Consider the following 23,027-nt stretch of genomic DNA (forward strand, 5'->3'; position numbering starts at 1 on the left):
TTTGGAGCAGAAAGGTGGACAGTGAGGCAAAAGCGAGGCACCCTTTGCAGAAACATTGTAAAATTAATGAATGTTAAAATGATGCCGGATTGAAATGAAGCGGCCTTAGCAACAAGGTTAATAAGAATATGTAAAAATGGATTGATAACGGATGAAAATATAAAGTTATAATATGTTGAGATATAGAATTAAGATAAAAATAAAGAGGGTAAGGATTTGCTGAATTAACCATGTGAACGGGAATACAAAAAAGAAATATTGCAAAATTAATGAATGTTAGAATGATGTTGGATAGAAATTAAGTGGTTTCCAGCTGTAATGCTTTAAGAATATGGAAAAATGAATTGATAATGGATAAAAATACTGAGTTATAAAATGTTAAATTATATATATAAGATAAATGAAAGAGGGTAAGGATTTGCTGATTTGATTAGTTAAATGGGAATACAAGAAGGGGAGGTGTGAGGAAGTCAATGAAACAAGCAAGTGGGTGGCCACCAGGGGGCGCGTTGGAAGATGGCCGACAATAACATCTCTCTGACCCACACGAGGTAATTTAGGGGCTGCTATGGGAAGTATGCAGTCTTCCCTCCCCACCAGAATGCGGTGGGGTGCTGCCTGGCCAGCGGTGTTCATAAGGCACCCCCTGATCCGAGAGATGGGGGTGCTGAACACTTGGCACGAGCCCTCGGTGAAGTCAGCTCTTCCTGACGCCGATTCTGATTAGCGCGTGCTGGTTGCTTCAGCCCGGAATTATAATTGGAAACAGATGATTGGAATTGAGGCTGGAGCACATATATCAAGTAAAGCTCAACGATAAGGCTGCTGAATAATGGATCTCTGTGACCGAGAGCGACGGACGGATAAGTAAATCTTTTGATGTGTCGTCACCAAGAGACTGTACGTTTGAAACAAAGGGGGGGTGGAGGAAAAACTTTCCCCTTTCCGTATATGATGTGACAAAAATAACCTCCACCCCAGAAAGAAAGAAATAAGATCGTCGTGTCTTTTTAAGATCATAAGCAGAAGTTTAAGAACTGTGTGGGAGGTGGAAAATAATCGGTGAACGCTGAGGAATTTTTATGACGCAGCAAAAAAATGGCGTCTCACCAAGACAGGCTGCTGAAGGAAAAAAGAGATGGGGGAGGAGATTCAGGAATGTTGGAGAAGAGAAGGAGTATGGAACTGAAAGTTTGACCTGACAGAGCCCCCTGATCTATTTGATTTATTTGGCTAGCCTGGAAAATAAAAGGATAATAAAGAACCCACACAGAGAAGCCAGCTCTTAGCCTGCTTGTGAGAATCATCAGAGATCGCAAAGAAAGGAACGTATGACAACAAACAAGATTAAGAAAATATAAAGGACTATCTGGATTGAACTGGATAGAACTGATTAATTAATGCAGCAAAATAAGGGATGTCTGGACTTATCCGGAACTTTGGACTCGTGCGGAGCTTGATATATGGGTACACCCAAAAAATTTAAAATTTGGCTGTATAATTTGGAACCAATGTGATTTGAATAATGTGATGTGATTGGCCTGTTAATAAAAATTATTTAAAAAAAAAAAAAAAAGAAACAAGCAAGTGAGTTTTAAGTTATGAAAAATAATTGTTTTTAATTTTTCTTGTTTCTTCTGTATGTTTTACTTATTTTTTAATTTTTTATTATTATTATGTGTTTTTGTATATTTGTCTTTGTAAAATCTTAATAAATATTTCTTTAAAAAAAAGGGAGGTGTGAGGAGGTCGGGGAAATAAGTAAATGAAATCTAAGATATGAAAAGATAGATTTGTTTTTAACTATTTTCTATTCATTTTTTCTGTATTTTGCATTTTTCCCCCCATGTATTTTTGTACTTTTTGTATTTTTCCTTTTTCTTCTTTTTTATTCTGTAACTTTTTTCTTTTTGTAAAACTTTAATAAATATCTTTTAAAAAACAAAAAACCAAAAGCGAGGCACCCTTTCTAGCACCTGGCTGCTTTTCCATTCTAAATTGGGCTTGTTCAAAGCAGCCTATTTTTATTAAAGATTAGCTGCCACAAGCATTAACATGCATCATTTACTTAGGCCCTTACATCTGCAAACTGTTAGTCAAAACATGGGTGTAATTAGCTGAATGGGGTCTTTGCTCATACAGCTTCCAACATTAATTGATTCTTTTTCTACTGTGCCATATAAAACATGGAATTAAAAACATTTAGAATCCATAGACTGCTGCCTCCACCATTCATGAATGTTTTAACAGTACTTTGCTGTATTTGAGTATGATTAAACTTTGACCAAAATAGCTCTAATCACTCTTTAACTTTCATTCTAACCACCTAATAATAAGCGAAGGTTTTCCCTTAAGTTTCTAGATGTACACCAAACATCACTACAACACAATTTACTTTTGGTAAAGCTTTGCTGTTTCATCTGGGCAGACTTGAGGGCACATTCGCACAGGCACACTTCACCACAGCTGGGTGGGCAGAAAAGCAGCCTTACCAAGTATGAGCTTTTGGAAGGTTGTCTGTATTTGCATCTATCAGGTGGATAGTGAAGAGCCTGGGTCCTGCGGCGCCTGTAGAACCTTGCAAACAGACATTCTAGTTAAGGCCCTTCAAAAACACAACTATGAGCACACTAGTCATTTCTGACACGTATAAACCCTGATAGCAGCGAGGCAGAGATTGGGAAGTCACAGATCCTAAGCACAGAGGTGCGCATGTGCACACATACACACAGGCCAACGAGTCTAGAGAGAAACAAAATGGGAGTGAGCGCACACACCCTTTGCCCAAGACCCTGGAAAATTGCTGGCTGTTATGAGCAGAATGTACCGGACTAGAGGTACCAATGGACTGGCTCCAATATAAGGCAATTCCATGTGTTACAGATGGAACAATTCATAGTATAGCTAACAAAGGGCAGAATCATCAAGGAGGAACTGGTGGCAGGTTAACTGGGTGCGCCATGGGCAGCCCTCTGCACAAGCGTGCTAACTCAGCACCCCTATCAGTCACCTTGCAAAGCCTTGAAACCCTGGAGGGGAACCCGCGTGGAGCCCGTCACAAACTGCAGCAGCCTGGCCCTTCTCTCCTCATCAAAGGCTTCCACCGCCTGCCAGAACCACTTGACAATATTGCTGTCTCCCATGCAGTGCTTCAGGCGTGTGTTGGACTTCCAGTCATTCAAGTCGATCTTATCCAAGCCACCTATGATGAGCTGATGGATCAGAAATACACAATGTAAGGGGCAGAACGTTTATAGATTTGAAATATGGGTGGGTGGGTGAGTGAGTTGTATGCTGTTTTACTGGCTACTGTGTTGCTCTTTTATTATTTCTGTTATTGTGAAACTGTCATGCGACTGTTGATTTTGTGATACACTGTTCTCTCTGTGTGTGGAAAGACGACGTACAAATCAGGAGCCACACATTCACACCTTCTGCCGCAGAGTGCACAAGTATTTACAACTTGGACGCGGGTGGCGCTGTGGGTTAAACCACAGAGCCTAGGACTTGCCGATCAGAAGGTTGGCGGTTCGAATCCCCAAGACGGGGTGAGCTCCCGTTGCTCGGTCCCAGCTCCTGCCAACCTAGCAGTTCGAAAGCACATCAAAGTGCAAGTAGATAAATAGGAACCGCTCCGGAGAGAGGGTAAATGCCATTTCCGTGCGCTGCTCTGGTTTGCCAGAAGCGGCTGAGTCATGCTGGCCACATGACCCGAAAAAACTGTCTGCGGACAAACGCCGGCTCCTTGGCCTGTAGAGCGAGTTGAGCGCCGCAACCCCAGAGTCGTTTGCGACTGGACCTAACGGTCAGGGGTACCTTTACCTTTTACACACAAACAGAACTCTCTGTGTCCACTATGCACACCATTTAATTCCACAGTTAAGTGTCTTTCCTAGGTTTTTGAATTTCATTTCCTCCTGGATATAGGACTGGCCAAACTTTTTATGTGCTGATTACTTGTTGTTGACATCCATTTGTCTCCAGAGAGAATAGGGGCGCTTTGGGGGTTGAAGTCAAACCACTGTATTAGCAGCACCTAAGCAACTTTCCCAGGGCACAAGCTTGGGCAGTGTGTCTGGGGATCCTGGCACCAGCTTGGCTGCAGGAGTTGCTGGAAGGAGGCGTACAAGGCACCATCCAACTATTACTAAAATACAAGTAATACCACCAATCTACGATAATAACTGAACATCAAACTGCTGTGAGAAATGAAAAATAGATACTGCCTTGAGATCAGAAGTGTTTTGACCTAGTGGATCTTCCTAAGTGATCGAGAATTTTTTAACAAAGATTTGATCACAAAAAATAGCTGTTTGGTTAATCTGTACTGACAATGAGGTGAGTCGACCACTCAAAGCCATCAAATTGCTATGCACACCTGGAGATCAGGAAGGTATGTCAGCCAATACAAAAAGGTTCCACTTTCCTAATGGTGCCCAAACGTCTGGTTTTGTGGGCATTTTATTATCCTGGGGAGATAGTTTTGTCCTCACCCAGCTCAGTGTTTTCGTCTAGCTTTGGAGGTTGAAGTTTGCATATCCTTTTCCTGCATTTTGTTGATGTGCAAAAGCAGCCACTCAACTATCTTTTCTGATGGTGTACGTAGAACATCAGTGCTCTTTAAACAGTAGTGAGGAGCAAAGAGCAGGCTTAGCATGCCCAGCAGCTTCAGGCAAAACTGTCCCACACAATATGAAAAGGGGGATTCCTCCCCCCCCCCCAGGGCACTTAACGGAACACACGAACCACAACGTAATTTGAATGGAGAAAAGGATGCAATACCTCAAGCTCCTTCTGGTCAAAAGGCTTCAGTAGGTGTTGAGGAATAAGTTCATTAAAGCCTTTCTGAAGAGCCAGGAACTGGGCCTCAATTCCTCTCATGAACCGCCAGTTAACGTACAACCTGGGGACAGGGAGCGAATCAAAAGTGAGAACTGAATGCAGAAGCCTTCAAGTGAAATATAACTTGCAGCAAAATAGATACACTCAAGATTTTGCTTCCCCCCCCCCCCTAGGAACTCCCAAACGAGGAATACTTTGGGAGGAGCAAACAATATTTTTTGCAGGGATCTCATCCCTGCGCATGGTGGGCAGCATGCCTGCCCAATCTCCAGCACCACTGGGGTCCATGTGTCAGTGCAGCTTTCTTAAAACATGTACATGGGGAAGATGCATGGCACTGCAGGCCCCAATTATGCTGCCAATTCCCACCACCTAAAGGAGGCAGATCTGAGTAAAGTCATCATCCAATTTGGACATCCGTGACCAGTTACAAATTCTGTGTTGATCCTAGCAACAAGCTGCATACAACTATAGGGAGAAAGAGGCAGAGCAGATGAAAGCCACAGCCACAAAGAAGAACACCGAGTGGTACAAGATGAGAAATGTATTCTGCAAAATACACTGCAAGACCCATCAAGACCACCTCTGGCCTACAGCTTCAGCAGCAACTGTGTGGCATTAGTCAAGGCTATCGTAAGAATGAGATTCCGAAGCCAAATAGAAGACACTAGGTGGCAAAAATTAAGGTGTCTCCAGCAACTAGAAGCGCACAAGCACACATATTACAGAGATCACTGGATAACTTTGACCCACAGTTGCACTACAGAACTGAAATGTTCTGAACACACAAACTGGTGCAAGTCAAGGAGTGGGGAGAGAGACAGAGAAACTGAGACTGACCACCACCACCTCTGCATTATGAGAGGATAACATTTAACCTCCTCTGGTGGTACCTCACATATTCTTTCTTGTTCTCCTCTGTAACAGAAACATTTCTTCCATTTGGTTTGAGCTCATGTTGCAGAATCCTGCCAAAAGCGTTGTGCTCCACGCAGAAAGTATGGTCCAGAACCGGAGTGATGTCATTCTCTCTGTCAACAAGGCAAAGACTGCAAGTCATTTCTGTGCTCTCCAGGGCGCACAAAACATTCTTCTTAAGTAAACATTATGGCAGGAAGAATCCAAGCTATTTATTAGGAGTTGATCTAGCGTCTTTTACAATCAAACTCTACCTTTGTTTTGCTGGACAGCACTAGAGATTCTGATGGATCTACACACCCAAGCGATGGTAGAGGACTATGCAGACGAACAGTGACTTTGAGGGGCTGCAAAGTCCTACTATGTGGAGCTGCTTCCGCTCACCCTAGTCTTTTTAAAAAGCTTTCAACTGCGTATGCAATACTTACAGAATCCAAACTAAACTCTTGTGTAGTTCTGGGTCGACTGATTCCAGATCAGATAACTGGATGGGTTTGCCCAGCAGCTGTTTGTAGAAAGGAACGGTGAAACCTCCGTTGATGTAGTGTCCATGGAACACAGCCAGACCCATTATCCGACCAACAAAGTGGAAGTAAGACAGATGATCCTACGAGAAACATCGAAGAGACTCATTATCTGGAAGAGAAGCCCAATGCTGACATCTTGTGGCTAGACTTATGCCTTCAGCCATTTCCTAGTTCAATGAAAGTTTCGCTTAATGATCTCAAGCCCTCTGGATGAGAAATTAATCAATTTGCACAGAATTCAATGTTACATATACTTAACACAGCTGACTAAATGCATTCAGTCTCGAGACCACAGTCCTACCATACTGCACTACAGGCTTGTGACCATCAGATCATTAGCCACAAACATGGCGATTCATGTTAAAAGCCAATCTACTTGAGCCAATGCAGTTAAAAGCAGGCACTTGGGCCCAATCAACGTTTGCTTGGGAAGGCTATTGTACAATCTCTCTCCATGCAGAACAACAGAGACCTGAAACAAAATGTTGCAGCATAGCATATGCTTGTGGCATTCAAGGTTCAACAAAACCAACTAGGCCCTTTTCTAAGATACTCCATGTCACTCTCCTTCCCAAGCTTTCCATTCTCCCGACAACAGATATGGAGCCTTCTGCAGCCACTGAGATGACTCACTTCTCTGTATGGGCGTTCTCATCCCCCTTCGAAGGTTTTCTTAAAGTTTTTGTACATATGCTAATCTTGCTAACCCCAAGGTTTTCAATACACGTGTGCTGCTTGGGCTAGAGGAAGACAGGCTGTTTGTCATGAGTATATATGAGGTCATTTCTATCAGTCCCATTAACACATGATGCATTCATAATGCATAATGTTGTATTTTAAATTGTTGCAACCTACCCTGGGACCTTAGGGTGTACAAGGGAATAATAATAATAATAATTTTAAATTAATAATAATAATAATAATAATAATAATAATAATAATAATACTCAAGCTACAACTACCCTCCTTTAGTTTGAAATCAAATATGGGTAAAACTGTTGTAATTTGCCAAATTCTTTCCAGGCAACCAACTGTTTACCAGGGCAACCAATCTGCACCAAATACCACCCTGAACTTTGTGAGGTTGAAAAATAATATGGGTTTTGGACAGAATGGAGATGTAATCAGTTCTGCAAGGCGCGTGTGGGTATGTGTGTTTGAAGTTGTTAACATGCAGTGGATCTTCTAAGGGGCAAAACTATGCAATGAGGGTTTAGTGTGGAACTGACAAAGTAATTAACGAACAAAGTTTTAATTATTCCTTTAATGGGTAAGTTGAGGTTCTACAAAATTAGTCCATTACAAGCCACCGGCGCTTCTCCTCGGTTATGATAGGCACACTTACCTTCACTTGTCTATTTGGTGTTAACTGAAAAAGTAACAGAGATAGGTAGACTCACATAATACCACAAGTAAGGGAAATCTCAGGACTGTGCAAGGGTGGTTCAAACTGCATGTGCACTGGGAAATTAGAATCAAGCCAGCCCACCCTACTGTTTGCACATTCAACTTGATGCATAAAGGCTCCTATTTAAACACTGAGCAAAGTGCATTTTGTATTCCACAAAACCAAGCGGTGCAGCATGCAAAGGTTGGACCCATGTGCTCTAAACATGAAATCGAAAGTGCAAACAGCAGGTGAGGGTGTGAGGGATAGTGAGAGGCTGGATCCCTCTGTGAATATATAGTGAACATCTGCAAAGGGCTTCTGGTTGGGATCCAACGAGCTACTTGAATATACCCAAGAGTCGGCATGCCGCAGCGGTGAACATTTTCATCTCCCTTCCTGAATGGGAGAGTCGACGCCACATCAAAATACTTCTGAAACTCCCGCATTACAAAAGTGATTTGCCACATGGCATGGGAGTGGCTGTTTGAATCTAAAGCCACACTGGTCTCATGGAACAAGAATGGCTGCTGTTTGGACCCTATACCACTACCAGGGTTTCAGAGAATTAGCCTGTATTTAAGCCGCATACACACACCTGCTTTGCTTCTAGAATACTTACAGGATTGATAGAGGAGTCTGGATTTATTTGCAGCATATAAATGTTATCCGTGGAGTACTGGAAGAGTCCATAATAAGGGTTCAGCATTTCATGGCACAGAAGGTACAACCACTCCCTGCCAGACAAGAGACATATGTTAGGGAAGAGGCTGGATGGTGAAGTTAAAGCTTACCCCACCCAGTAACGTGTGGATCCATTACTCATTTGATACAGATTGTGACTTCTACAAAAAAGAGGGTTGGGGGTGGGAGAGAATCTAGACTCGGTGCAATGTAAGGAGGCAAATTAGGACAAGCCTGTTCCTTTGATCAACTTCTACTGGGAAAGAAAAGAGTACAAGCACTCATTTGTTTCACAGAACTCTTTGGTTAACACTCAATGCGACTACAGCAGACAGAAAATTGGGTCACTTTCCATAACCAAGTATTCTTTTATTAATGCACCATCAGACACAACCAGGCATTCTTTTAAAGCTGGCTTCACTGGCTCTGTCAAGCTGTGTCGTTTGCTTAAACCATAATGACCGTGAGCTGCATGCTGGTGCAGACAGCTTGAGAGACCTTGCTGTGTACTTCTGCTAGTCTGTGGGGAAACAACCATGGACCAGCTAGCTCAGTGTTATGCTCAAAGTAGCACTCATGGTTTCTTTCCAAATGAGTCATGGCCGGAAAGCCAAGAACAAACCTTGGCTCCAGATAATGATAGTGATTTGTTTTGGAATGAAACCACAAGTGCCGGTTTGGACGTAAGACTGTCAAGGATGCTTTAGTTGAGATTCCTGCATTGCGGGGGGTTGGAATACATGACCCTCGAGATCCCTTCCAACTCTAAAACCTCACATAAGTTTATATAGGAAATCAGGTAAGAGTTTGTTTTCTATTCTGTAAATTAACGTTTCTAAAATATTGTTTTGGCAGCAAGATGAGAGCAAGCTCCTAAAAATCAATAGAAGGATGGTTACCTAATATGATTAAGCAAAATAATCTTGATTAGAGCTGAAGACAGCAATATAATGGTAGTGCATATCTTTTTGTACTTTTGTGTGTCTGTCTCTAGATTTTTTAATTGTCTGTAGCCAGCGACCGCTACAAAGCAACTTGAAAACAACACCTCCAAGATAATCCAAATGTAAGTTCTGTTTAACATGTAATTTTCAGAAATGCAAGTTATCAAAACTTAACAATGTAAACATTACCAAATCATTGTATCTCTCTCTCTCCACACACAAAATAAAATCTTATTCCCAATAAGGCACATCTACAATTTTCTTCAATATGACTTTTATCCAGGGGTGCGTATTTGTTCTTGTAAACACAACTAAAAGGATACAAAAGGACACTCCAGATAGTTTTGGTCATGTGACTGGTGAAGAGGAAGCTGCTAAACAAAGGGAATTCTACAGGAACTTAGTTTCTGGAAATACTTTGGTGACTGCCTGATTTCTGTGATGATATATTAGGAGTTTCTACCTGGGTAACACTTTATGTGGGTTTATTGCACAACATGGATCCCCCTGAAGCTAAATGGAGGCATTTGAATAGGCTGTGCTAGAGCATTCAGCAGCTGTCTAGACAGATATAAAGCACAGACAAGATAAACTCTTGCAACACGCCAGTGATGACAAGGGAGAGGTCAAACGGGAAGCGCTCCAGACAACAAGAATTTTGTCTAGAGAATTTAAGATCAGAGAATGTATCACTGGAGTTAGACAAAAGAAAAGTCTTACTCAGGGCAATTTTAGTCACTGGCACACTCAGCCCTTGGAAGAGCTTCCCAACTCAGATGCAAGAGAGGAATCAGCATTACAATCAGATCCCTGGATTAGACACAGACCTGTCACCAGGAGCAGCGCAATGCAAAAGATTGTGTCCAAGCTATACTCACAGTAGCCCCATTGAAATTAATGGACCTACATTAATTATGTCCATTTCACTGGGTCTACTCTAAGTAAAACGAACACTGACTGCAACCCTCAGATGCCAGAGGGTTATATCCAAGTTAGATACCAAGAGAATGCAAAACATCTTCAAAAACTATTATAGCAATTTAGAGAAGTAGATACATTATGTTGTCCTTTCTCAACTTGGGGTTCCCAGATGTTGTTGGGCTACCACTCCCCTCATCCCTAACTGCTGCCCCTGCTGATGATAGGAGTTGTAATTCAACATCTGGGACCAGAGATTGAGAAAGTCTGCCTTAAAGGCTAACGTTGTGGCATATACTTTTATAGGAACACATAGGACTCTTGACTTCTGGCATCTTTCCGAAAATTATTTTAAGCAGGGCAAGGGGCAGAAGGGGTCACTTGCTGCTCCAGCCTGTTGAGGGGACAAGGTGCACAGCCCCCTACCCAGCTTGGGGAAAGGGGGCAAATAGGACCATGCTGCTGGATCCAGCCCAAGGCTTGTAAAGGCTTGCCCTTGTAATGCGAAACCTCGGTAAATTGTAGCATTACATGCTAAGGTTGCCATCATTCGTGGGTTTGATAAAATGTTCTTTTGAATTTTTATCTGCAATATTTGGAGGTGTCTGCAAAGGGCTTCCTTTGCCCAGTACATGTCATTTTAAGAACCTGTCTTTCACCTTGCCACTCCACCATAATCCAAGCCTTCTTCTCCTCGAAATTTCACCATCAGTCTCTTCTTTAGATCTTTTGGCCTCATCTTCATTATCTGCCGGTATGATTCCTGTAGTAAGAAACAGAAGTATACTCTCAGGAAATGAACACTTTTTCAACAGCAGCTACTCTTCACATATCTAGGGGATATCTAGAGGTGCCCTTCTGGCACCACTGCTTAAGTCATAGCCCTCAGGAAATTTTAGCTGTGTTGAGAATGGCAAACCTTCCTTATAGCCGCTGAACAGTGATTTCTTATCTCAAATTTAACATCATTTGACATTAGGTTCATTTTGTGATTCATTCTAATGGCTTTCATTATATCTTTAGGCCTCACAGGGGCAGCATTTATGATAAGCTGCATCTGCAGAAATCCATAGCCATTACCTAGATGCACTGGAAAGGCTAAACCTCCCACTATCTTAGACACAGATCAACATACCTCAAATATTTCTTCCCTCGATACTTCGATGCGGCAGTGGCCAGCTTGGGGTTGCTGGAGGGAGAGCTCATGCCTGAGGATCTTTAGCTTCTGCACCAAGTCTCGCTCGTATCTCTGGGCAGGCAACTCCTCGCTGTCTTCCAATGATCCCTCACTCGGCACTGGCAAAGGCTGGTTGGGTTCTTTTAGTTGGCATTGGTGACTGAAGGGAAAGATGAGAAGATTACTCTCAAAAGGGAATGAAGAAGGAAGGATTGCCACTGTAGTGGGAAGCCACATAGTCTCTTGACATCAGTATCTAGAGCGCTGGTGCCTGTTTTGATCTCTTTTTAGTTACTGCTGGCTTTAATTCTTTGAATTTTTGTTTATTAACTTTTTTTACTGACTGTTTTATTCTTTTTGTAAACCATTTTGAAGGTTGTTGGTTTTTTTTTACAATAAGCGATGTATAAATTTTATGAAATAAAAGAAATCAGTATCAGGAAACAAGATTAGACAAACTTTTCATAGCTTATAAAGAACTAAATAAGGAAATTGATTACACAAAGGTATAGTCTGTTGCAGCAAATAAAACAGTGTCTCCTGTGGTAGCTTTAACTCATTTATGCTACCATATATTGGCTTTCAAGACAATAGCAACATGCATCAAATATTTTTATACATCCATAATACTAGCATTCGTACTTCTTTACTTGTAGTAGTGGAACTGCTTCTCCAGGTCCATTTTTAGAGCTATAGTTACACTACAAAAACCCTCATGTAACACGATGAACAACTGGAGCCAACAAACTCAACAAATCTTACTTCATTATGTGACATGCAGTTTTGTACTTATTTCAAAAGCACAAATACTCCTGTGTCCACTTTGGAACACAGAAGCAGGCGGTTAAATGAAACTTCAGCTCAGCTATTCAGAAATCAAAAACGAAAATGAAAATGAAGCAATGGCTTTCATCAGACCAATATATGTTTGAGACCATGGAAGCAAGCTTTTGCATTAAACAAACTTTCCCTTCATCATAGGTGTTCATAATGTAGATCAAATGAGCCCCCCACCCACCGATACGAGTTCAGTTGCAGAGCACTTTTTTATGTACATAGGAAGATACAGGTAAGGGTGTGTTTGTGTGCATGTAAGGCTGTTGTCATGTAGCCGTTCACGTGACCACCAACAGGCAGCCACACCGATCCAATTTGAGGCACATCTGGCAGGCAGGTGAGCGAGCAAGCAATAAGCATGGGTGGAAGGTGGCCCAGGAGAACTGTTTAATAGAAGCGGGGGCACCTCACTGGCAAAGGGATATATAAGGTTTGAAGGGTTGCTGTTTTTTTACAATTGAGCAGTATATAAATTTTATGAAACAAAGGCCTGGGCGGGGTTGGCTAGCAAAGCCTGGCACCTTCAAATTAAACAGGATGGGAAAGAGACCCAAACAGCCACTGCTAGTCAAGAGCAGGCAGCAGGCGGCTACGTTATTACATATCAGCACATATCAAAGCCTTCTCAGTTTCAAAAGTAAATTGGAATGTAGTGCAGTGAGGGAGGGGCACAGTGAAAACTCATTTGCATGTTGCGTTGTTCTTTGGATTCTACTCTACATTCATCAAGCATTTGGCCTTGCTGGAAGGAATCAGCTTGCAACATCCCTCTCTGGGGAAAAACAAATTATTTTAGTACTGACATTTTCTTTGCCCATGCAGCCCCACTGCACTTGCTCCGCTTGTGCTGCTGAGTCAGCTGTTATGATTCTGAACCACAGAAGCACATGGCAACACATTGGTTTCTTACTTCATGATGTGATGCAGTCTTGGGTCTGTGAATTGTGTGGTTCTGTTATTATGATCTACAAAATATATTCTTCCCGACACTGTACTTCTAACTTCCCAACCTGGTGGTAGAGGTCCAAGTTCATCACAATTCACACTGTTAAGGTCTCTATGAAAAGCAAAAGAACAATTAAAACATACATATTTAAGCTTAACACTAACATTTATCTTAGAAAAAACATGAGGAACTCTGAGGTGCTGGGGGGGGGAGACGATAAAGGGCAGCAATTTTTGGTTAACAAACCCTAACAAACATTTATAGAAAGAGCATTTTCCCCCTAAGTATGAGGCTTTATAAGGAACTATCTGAAGTGTATTTTTTTTTCAAACACAGGTACAGCTACCTGCCCAAACCCAGATGAACTCAAGACTGCCATACATACCTTGGTATCCTGGGGTCGTGCCATGTGCTAACACCAGTTTGTGTATGTAAAAAGTAAACTTGTCCCTGTACTGTTGTCCTTTGTTCTACAAAGATAGGGAAAAGATGCTACAGTGAGCAGTCCAAAGGAAAAACTGCGCATCAACAAAGTATCTGCGAAAGCTCAGCTAATGCTTAAAAGCAGCTGTATATAGCATTACTTAAAATGTACTATTTGCCCTAGTTATGAGTAAAAAGAAACAGCAATACCAAGAACTGCATCAGATACTTGACACAGCTTACATGTTCACAAAAAGAGCTTACCATTTTTGTCACCCACCCAATTCCAGTTCACCTCACCTATACCCTCCCATATCGATCCAGAAAGACACTTCTTTGTTCGCGATTATTTCCATAGGCTTTAAGATGAACAATTACTATGAACATGGGATGTTGTGGCTCCCTATGCACAGCTCCCTTTGTAGAAGGTTCTCAAGGAACCATCTCCATTCTGCAAGGCCATTTGCTTTTTCACACAGATCTACTAGGCGACAGGAAGGGGGTGAAGAGACATGAACCTTTGGAAGACAGCTAATAGTTACCAGTGAATGTGTGCATGCCCTGTGTAAGCATCTGACACTCTGGGGAGCAACTGCTACATCAGCTTTGTACAACCTGGTGCCCTCCAAATGTTGCTGGACTACAACTCCCAGCAACCCCAGCCAGTATGGCCAATGGAGCAACAACTGGGGAGCACCAGGCTGGGGGAAAACTGCGCATCTACTAAAATGATTTCATTTGTCTTGGAACATGCAAAGCATCCACACTCCCTTTCTGCTTCCCGCTAGTTATCCCAGCCCCCTGATCCAAATATATATATACTTGCCAGCAGGCAGTAAATGACAGAATATAACACCAACGGTGCTGTCATAATACCTGTTGACTACAGACCAGTATATAATGAAACCCACTCACTCACCCTGCCACCTCAAAAAGAAAAACCAAGGAAAACAAACCACACCTTCATGAAGAAATCAGAAAATGTGCTTAAAAGGGAAACTTACAACTAGCAAGACAGACCAGGGGAGTTCCAAGAAAAAAACTGAATATAGTTGACAGGGTGGTTTTAAACCTTGGGCAGGCATGGGGAGGCATGAGGCTGTGCCACTTCAGCAATATATACTCCCTGCACCCCTTGGTCTGGCTGGCTAAGCTGGGGAGCAGAAAGCAGCACTGCACAGGAGACAGGCAGGAGTTCAGGTTGCTATGCCCTTGGGACCTTCTGCACTTGTCCAGTGTAAAACTGCTTCGGCCTTTGCTACTTGGGCAACCACATGGCAGGTTGCCCACAGATGCTTGAAGCAGGCAAGATATATTGCTAATAATACAGCTGCCCAAGCTGGTCAATTAAAAGCTGTTTGCACTTTAGTAACCTAGAACAAGAGTTTTCTCTAGACATAATATTGTAATGTATTTAAGCTAAACTGTGTCACTTGGACAAGTGTCCCAGTTTCACACGGAATGAAAGAGGTACAAAAATAAAGAGTGATGGTTAAGAGTTCACCAGACCCTACTTTCTCTAACTTCCTTTACTGTGTGTATATGTACTTGTGTTGGAGGGTGGGGGTCAGTTACATTGCACAATCAAGGTAGAATTGTGCAAGAAATCTATGTTCCCTCAAATGACTTAATTTGGAATATAATGGCAGCAGATGAGATCCAAAGTGTTGCGCAGAAACTCCTTGCTGCAAATAAGTTATGCAGACTAAGGGCAAGAAGGGAAATTAGATAGGGGGGAAAGGACTAGGAGACGGAGCTCTACAGATACTGAACACCCCAACCCCACAACCACTTGAACTCTCCACTGCATACCAAAGATTTAAATGCAGTCAACAACATTTCAGAGCTACCCTCTCTGCAGACCAGATGAGTTTTCTGAAAACCCAATCTTAACTTTGCTTTCCTGCACTGGATGAAAATGTCTCCTCTGGCCTGAAGAGCATGCAAATGCACGCAAATAGAATTTCTTAGGACACGTATCAGAGATTGCTCCTCTTACCATAGCCTTCAGGCAGGTCAGGCGATGGGGACTGATGACCATGTGGCCTATTTTGGGGGGTTTGTACATGGCCTCTCACATCAGGAGTCCGTAAACGCTGCACCTGGAGTGTCTGGTCCTGACTGGGGGATTCCACAAATCTACAATTCCCTCCTCCAGCAGCTCCAGTGCTGTCTGTGTATGGCGCTGGCTCCTCCATGTAACAGCTCAGTGGCCTTCCAGGTCCTGAGTCTTCGTAAACCGTTCTGAAATAAGGGAGGCTCATAAAGTTAGAAAATTTCACACAAGCCTAAGAGAATGTTAGGGGAATTTCATTCAGGGAAATAACTGGACTTCAAGCATAGATCATCACTGAAAAAGACAGTCTCAGAAGGCTTATGTCAAGGTAAGACTGTCTTGAAGGCACTAAGCAGATCTCCTCTAACAAGGGGCTGGAGAAAGTTCCTACACTTGTCTTCCAGCTTTCTGTGCCACAATACTCTTCTGTCAGGAGTCAGCCATGAAACCTCTGTTCTGGATTCAATATTGTGACAAGGGGAGACAGTCACTTGTGAGCAGAGCAGGATGAGTTATACCAGGATGAAGGCAAAGATGCAGCCCTTCCAGAGTGAAACTTCCCTGCTTTTTACAGTTGACCAAGGTTGATTAGGTTGGCACGATGGCTAGTCCCCATTTTGTGTTTCACTTGCAGACCTTAAGAATGAACTCCTAGCTAACAAAATCAATGAGATTTTGACTCCTTCCATTTTTTAAAAAAAGTTTACTTAACAATTAACATGCTCCAGAACAAAAATACAGATCTTATTCATTCATTTAACTGAGTAAGATGACTATGAATCAGGAGATCCAGTGGATTCCACTGGGAAATGAAATACCTACCCTTCATTCTCCAGCAGCCCCCTGCAATCTACAACAGACCCTCCTGTGCCTATCCTGTCCCGTGTCTGTAAGCTGACTGGAATGAGAAAAAGAAATGAAAGCCATGATTAAAATCCATAGATGCAAAAACCTATTCAACCCCCGTTAAAATGCAAGGAACACAGTGGAGAGGCTTCATTCAATTTGGCAAGCATTCCTACACCTTTTAATAACCCACGTGCATATTCAAGATTTCACCCCTCCTTACAACAGTAAACACCCCAGATATTTTGATTGGTGTTTTTAGAGTTATTATGGATAATACACAGACTCAGAGCAAACCCACTGAAATCAGTAGACTTAAATTACGTCAGTTGACTTCAGTGAGTCCACCCAGGGTATGACTTAGTTGGCTATTGCCTTATACTTTTATATTGTGATGATACAATGTCATTCATAAATCATAATATGACACTCCTTAAGAAAACAGCCGTTTAAGGCTACAATCCTTAAATGAGACTAAGTCTCACTGAATTCATTGTGGTTTACTCCTGAGTATACATACATAGGATTGTGCTCTAATTCTGCTATTCAAAATGTGCTAAATGTGCAAATAATTATTTCTACTTCTACAAATTAAAAATAACACATAACCTAGGCTTTGATATTTTTCTAATAAGAAATACTCTATTTTGGATAAAAATGTGAAGGATTCTGCATAAACAGATATTTGCCTCTCAAAACTGTTGGAAAGCAGAACATTTGCCACTAGGCGGCATTCTAAAATGGAGCATCTTTTTTTTGCCTGTTATGCATTTCTTCTTTCAAAAAAAGACAGTTTCTCACATCCATGGTTTTCCAAACATGCTTTCCAGACAGCAAGACAGAGCAACAGCCTACAGAATGCTGAGCATGCAATCCAAGTCAGAATGCAGCAACTTCACTTGCAAGTTAAACACCATACTAACATTGGACAAAACAAATCCCACCCAGTGGCAAAGCCAATTGCCAATCACTGCCTCCCAAAATTTACATGCTTCTCACTGAAAGGAGTTTCCTGTCTCAGAGCAGCTGGAGTGAGAGATCTGACAAGCTACTCACCCTGGAATAATTGATAGTCTACTGCAGGCTTCCTCAACCTTGGCCCTCCAGATGTTTTTGGCCTACAACTCCCATGATCCCTAGCTAGCAGGACCAGTGGTCAGGGATGATGGGAATTGTAGTCTCAAAATATCTGGAGGGCCGAGGTTGAAGAAGCCTGCAGTAGACTATCAATTATAAAGTCTACTGCTTTATAGCTGCCGCTGAACATCCTCACAATGCTACAACATTTCATATGTTAAAAAGCCCCAAGGTGACTTTAAAAGTTTTGTTTTCTAAAAACTGCAAGTGAATGGGCTATGCAAGTCTCCTATGGGAGTGAATTCATGAGCAAGTGCACTCTCCATATATTTGATTAGGTTTGAGTCTCCAACAAAGGAGACATTCCAACAAAAAGATCTTAAGATGGGAAGGTTCTGTGGGGAAGACACTTTTAAAGTCCCTAGCACTTGAGCTTAGAGTAACACCTACACCTTGAAGCTTGCTCAGAACCTAGAAACCAGCAACTCTTAGGTTTTGCACATGCCAAGCTGCTAACCCCAATCAGCACCAGGCAGACACAGTTAGAACTGGGTGAAGCTGCCAATCCTGAAGAGAGCATCACATAAAGTACTTTTGAACTTGAGAACCTCTCTATATCCAAGGCTCTGAAGGAAGAGATACTATTTTTGTTATCTATGCAGACAGGAATGTTTTCCTCTTACCCACTATCTGGCCTCGTACTGCATCGGTATCTGTGGGGTTTAGTTTGCATAGATCCAAACGCTGGTCTGCAAATGAACAATTGGAAAAAAAACTTGACCCAAGAGTGTACTCAGCTGGCAATCGACATTCAGTACTCAGACACAAGTCACTGTCAATCACAGCAAACACTGAGTAAGTATTACATGCTTACATCCAGTATCTTTTAGCCTACTGATGGCATTGGAAAGGAGTCGAACACACCCCAGGAAGCCAGCTCCCTGCTTTTTGTGTATTTTCTTGTGGTTCCAGACACTGATGGTGATAGAATCCGATTTCCCAACATATCTAGGATAATCAGTTTGAGAAAGATACTTGGTTGAGGTTTATTCTTTGCTATGGCATAGCATTTATGTCCATGAAAACCGAGCTCATTTTAATAATTCATTGGTCACGTCACAACTTTATCAAATATAGAAACGTAATTATTCATTAGATGGCTATAATTTTACACAGTGTGCTAAAGTGATAATGCAGCAGCTCTTGTTAATTACAGACAACCTTATTACAAACTGGGGAGCGCCGAGCTCATTAGGGTATGGAGACGGAATTCAAGGAGGGAGGCAGAGTGACTCCATCAATACACTGTGGGTTTAATCTTACTAGACAGGACAAGTGAAGCTATCAGTATATAGATAGGCTCCAAAGAGTCACTCACTCTGTGCACCCAAGAGCAATCGGGTTTCTAAAAATAAAAGTAAAAAACCCTTATGGCAAGCCGTTTCTGAAACAGAAGGGACTTTCAATAATATATTCCAAAATGACATATGGCTCTTTTCCTTCAAGAAGAGTAAAAACAAAAACAAAACAAAAATCCACCAGGCATGTGCAAGCCCTTAGGCACACTTAAAACAGTCCTTTGGGCCCTGGCTGGAGTATTTAGATTTCAATGCATGCCTGGGAGAGTGAAGACTTGCAAGTTATCAACAGAGCCATGACTCCATAGCACTCATTCCTGGGGAGCAGACATGCACTCTTCCCCTGCAACAGCTGCTAGGAAAAGCCAGGAGTCATACAGACTATATCCTGCCGGTTCCCAAGAGGAAGTGCTCCAGCACCAGGAACAAAATCTTATGTGGGAGGGGATACTTTCTCATGCAGTCACTGCAGAACCTTGTAAGAGCAGCAGTTGGAGCACCATACCTGTTTCAGCCACCACTGCCTTCTTACTTGCTATTTCAGAAACCTCTTGTTTATGACAAGATGGCTGACGACAAAGAAAATTACCTTGAAGCCCAGCCATAAGGCAGAAAGGTGAAATATAAAATTTCAAAATTAATAAACAGATGAACATAAGGCTGGACATAAGATGGTCTCTCTTTTTTTCCAGATTGGACACCCATTCTGTGATTTACCCTTCACAGAACAGATAACTCACAGATCATAGTGTTGGTTCCACTTGGGATCTAGCGTGTTCTTCACAGTGTCAGTTGAGTGGCACTGACCAGAACCGTCCACCACCACCTTTGCAAATGGGTCAGGAAGCCCTGGAAAGAATCGAAAGAAAAAAATCACCATGAAGACCCATTCAGGAGGAACAATGCTACCCAACAGCTAGACTGCTTTCACTGGGTGGTGGGGGAATGAAACTATAGGCACTGGCAGCAGTGTTTAGAACATAAGGTTTCCCCCGCAAAAGATTTTGTCCACTTGGAAGTAGGGGGAAAGAATCCCCCCAAAGCATGATGTGTAAACAGTTCCATAGAATAGCACTTCATTAGTAAACTGAAATTTCGGGACAAGAGCACAGAGTCTGTGGACTACAACTCTCATCATTTCTGATCATTGACTATTCTGGCTGGGACTGATAGAAGATGGAGGGCTGTTAAACTCCCCATCTCTGCTCCATGAAATGTGAGGGATTGTTACAGCTAAGGCAACATTCCCAAGTCCTCATTGTATGAGTTTCCATCTGTCACACCAAGCTCCTTCAAGGAAAGAGGCTGTTTGACCATGTTCATTTGAAACAGCAAGCCAATTCTCATGTTAATTCACTGTGACTTAATACTGCCATGTCACAAGAGCAGATATTTACCAGGCCTTACACTGCCATTCCTGAGTTAGAGGAATAAGAAGGGAAGAGTGGACGGAAATTAAATTATTTGTCCATGGTTGTCGGGGTCAACATCCAATTTTAGGAAACTAGCTCACTAGAGATGGGGCAGCACATAGCACACTGCTACATAGTCTGTACAAAATAACTTTCAGACAGTTATGGCTCTGGCTCCTGAGAAACTATCTTTAAATGACATCCAAAGAGTAAAAAAAGGGCCTATCATCAATAGCTTAAGGTGCATACAAAAAAATGGAAAATTGTATAAGAACTACTTACTGAAGAAATCTTTTTTTGCAAGGTTCTTGGCACAAAGCACTACAAAAAAAGAAGAGGAAGACTTATCAAATTCTACCCACATCTTACTACAAACCACTTAAGAAGGGGGAAAGTGTATACAATGGTACCCCTCAGGTTACAGATGCTTCAGGTTACAGACTTTGCTAACCCAGAAATAGTACCTCGGGTTAAAAACTTTGCTTCAGGATGAGAACAGAAATCGCGTGGCGGCAGCGGGAGGCCCAATTAGCTAAAGTGGTACCTCAGGTTAAGAACAGACCTCCAGAACGAATGAAGTTCTTAACCTGAGGTACCACTGTAGTGTACAACTGAGGAACATATACAATGTGATTAGCAACTAGCAGGATCAAACATGAAGATTATTTTTCATGGACTCTCACAATACATAGCTTGGGTCCCCATTCCCCCAAACCTTATCTAATTTATTACTATGAAGATACCAGGATAGCTTGTCTTTTGTGTTAGGGTTATTTTTCTCAGTTGGCCACTTCTGGGACATGAGGAATCTGTGCCCCACCATCCAACTCTAGGAAATTGGGTTGATATCTTTTAAAGACAGCTTTATCGGCGTCTTCATGATTTCTCATTATGATGAGGTGTTTGTCAACAAAGGCAATAAATAATGTATACAGACACATTACAATGCCACTTAAAAGGAAACTGATGAAAGGACCTTCCTTAAGATTTGGTGCTGACTATTTTCTTCCTGAGCACAGGTGCACTTTGGGAGGGATATTTCTTACAAGTAAAAGAAGCACACACCAAAGATTTGGCTTTAAGCTGCACTAAGTCCAGCATACAGAAAGCTCAACATCTGCTGCTTTCACCAGGAACACAATGTGATTACTGCAAATTCATTAGCAGTAGCATTACCACTACTATTTTACTATCACATTTATAGCACACCTTTTCTCCGAAAAAAGCAAGGTGGTGTACCCACTTCTCCATCTCTACATTTTATCCTCACAACTCTGTGAAGTAGGTTAGGCTGAGAGAGCGCAACTGACCCAGTGTCACCCAGAGGGCTTCATGGCCGAGTGGTGATTTGAACCCGGGTCTCCCAGCTCCTAGTCCAGCACTGTCCACTACACAGGGAGGGGAAGCCAATGTGGGGTTTGACATTTTTCCGCAGGGCCTGCAAGACGGAGCTGTTCTGCCAGGCCTTTGGTCTGGGCCCAGTCTGACCCCCTTCTTTCTATGGGACCCTGGTAGTAAGTGGTCTCCTTGGTTCTTTCTATCGGCCCATATGGGACCAGAAAGAGTTGCTGGGCCTGGTGAACTTTTAATTCCTTACCCCTACGGTTATGATTTGTGGGCTCCCACTTAATTTTATTTTGATTTTAAATGTGATTTGAATTGTATTTAAAACTAATTGTTTGATTTTGTGTTTTTAATGTATTATATATTTGGTGTTAGTCACCCTGAACCTGGTTTCAGCCGGGGAGGGCAGGGTATTAAGAATATTATTATTATTATTATTATTATTATTATTATTATTATTATTAAATGTAAGGTTCTACGCTTAGGCAGGAAGAACCAGTTCCACAAATCTAAGATGAGGGACACTATTCTTGTTAGTAGTGCATGTGAAAAGTGAATCATTTGATGCAGCAGCAGCAAAAAAAAAGCAGCTAATGTTATTCTAGGCTGCATCAACAGAAGTCTAGTGATCAAGGGAAGTCATAATACCACTCTATTCCGCTTTGGTCAGACCACACCTGGAGTACCGTATCAAGTTCTGGGCACCACCATTTAAAAAGGATATTGACAAGTTGGGAACGTATGCACGGAAGGGCGGCCAAGACAATCAAAGATCTGAAAACCAAGCCTTATGAAGAACTGTTGAGGGAATTGGGTATGTTTGGCCTGGTAGAGAGGCTGAGAGGAGATAGGACAGCCATCTTCAAATATCTAAAGGTTGTCATATGGAGGATGGAGCAGGTTTGTTTTCCTCTGCTCCAGAGGCTGGGATCCAAACCAATGTGTCCAAGTTACAAGAAATGAGATTCTGAATAAACCTCAGTAAGAACTTTCTGACAGTAAGAGCTGTTCAACAGTGGAACAGACTCTCACGAGAGGTGGTGGATTCTCCTTCCTTGGAAGTTTTTAAGCAGAGGTTGGATGGTCGTCTGTCATGTATGATCTATTTGAGATACCTACATTGCAGGGAGTTGGGCTTACTTCCAACTCTTTAAATCTATGACCCCAGGTGGAAGACATTCTGCCCATACAAAGCTAGAATGTCAGGAAGGTTTACCTAGTTTCAACAAACAATGAATTTAACACGGGGGACATGCTTTCAGAACTGTTCCAGAAGAGTCACATGATAAGCTTTCCCCAAAAGTGTAAATTGGTTTTTAGCATGGCACAAC

General features: G+C 42.1%; 1 protein-coding gene across 4 annotated transcripts in view; it reads right to left on the reverse strand.

Moving 5' to 3' along the window:
• SMURF1 (SMAD specific E3 ubiquitin protein ligase 1) overlaps nucleotides 1–23,027 on the reverse strand; it is a 50,569-nt gene that overhangs the window by 4,067 nt on the left and 23,475 nt on the right. Inside the window, exons 2-17 of one of the 4 annotated variants that reach the window (XM_083585685.1) lie at nucleotides 20,635–20,673; nucleotides 19,681–19,789; nucleotides 18,457–18,590; nucleotides 18,266–18,331; nucleotides 16,482–16,557; nucleotides 15,603–15,847; nucleotides 13,566–13,650; nucleotides 13,145–13,291; nucleotides 11,356–11,557; nucleotides 10,880–10,983; nucleotides 8,297–8,411; nucleotides 6,189–6,367; nucleotides 5,736–5,873; nucleotides 4,783–4,903; nucleotides 3,011–3,212; nucleotides 2,493–2,577 (exon numbers count right to left, since the gene is read on the reverse strand). In XM_083585685.1, the coding sequence (XP_083441811.1) occupies nucleotides 2,493–2,577; nucleotides 3,011–3,212; nucleotides 4,783–4,903; nucleotides 5,736–5,873; nucleotides 6,189–6,367; nucleotides 8,297–8,411; nucleotides 10,880–10,983; nucleotides 11,356–11,557; nucleotides 13,145–13,291; nucleotides 13,566–13,650; nucleotides 15,603–15,847; nucleotides 16,482–16,557; nucleotides 18,266–18,331; nucleotides 18,457–18,590; nucleotides 19,681–19,789; nucleotides 20,635–20,673 (2,047 nt within the window). The remainder of the gene's footprint in view (nucleotides 1–2,492; nucleotides 2,578–3,010; nucleotides 3,213–4,782; nucleotides 4,904–5,735; nucleotides 5,874–6,188; nucleotides 6,368–8,296; nucleotides 8,412–10,879; nucleotides 10,984–11,355; nucleotides 11,558–13,144; nucleotides 13,292–13,565; nucleotides 13,651–15,602; nucleotides 15,848–16,481; nucleotides 16,558–18,265; nucleotides 18,332–18,456; nucleotides 18,591–19,680; nucleotides 19,790–20,634; nucleotides 20,674–23,027) is intronic. The other 3 variants (XM_083585686.1, XM_083585688.1, XM_083585687.1) reach the window with 3 other exon arrangements.

The sequence above is a fragment of the Podarcis filfolensis genome, assembly GCF_964270895.1.
Source record: "Podarcis filfolensis genome assembly, chromosome: 14".
Classification (NCBI taxonomy): domain Eukaryota; kingdom Metazoa; phylum Chordata; class Lepidosauria; order Squamata; family Lacertidae; genus Podarcis; species Podarcis filfolensis.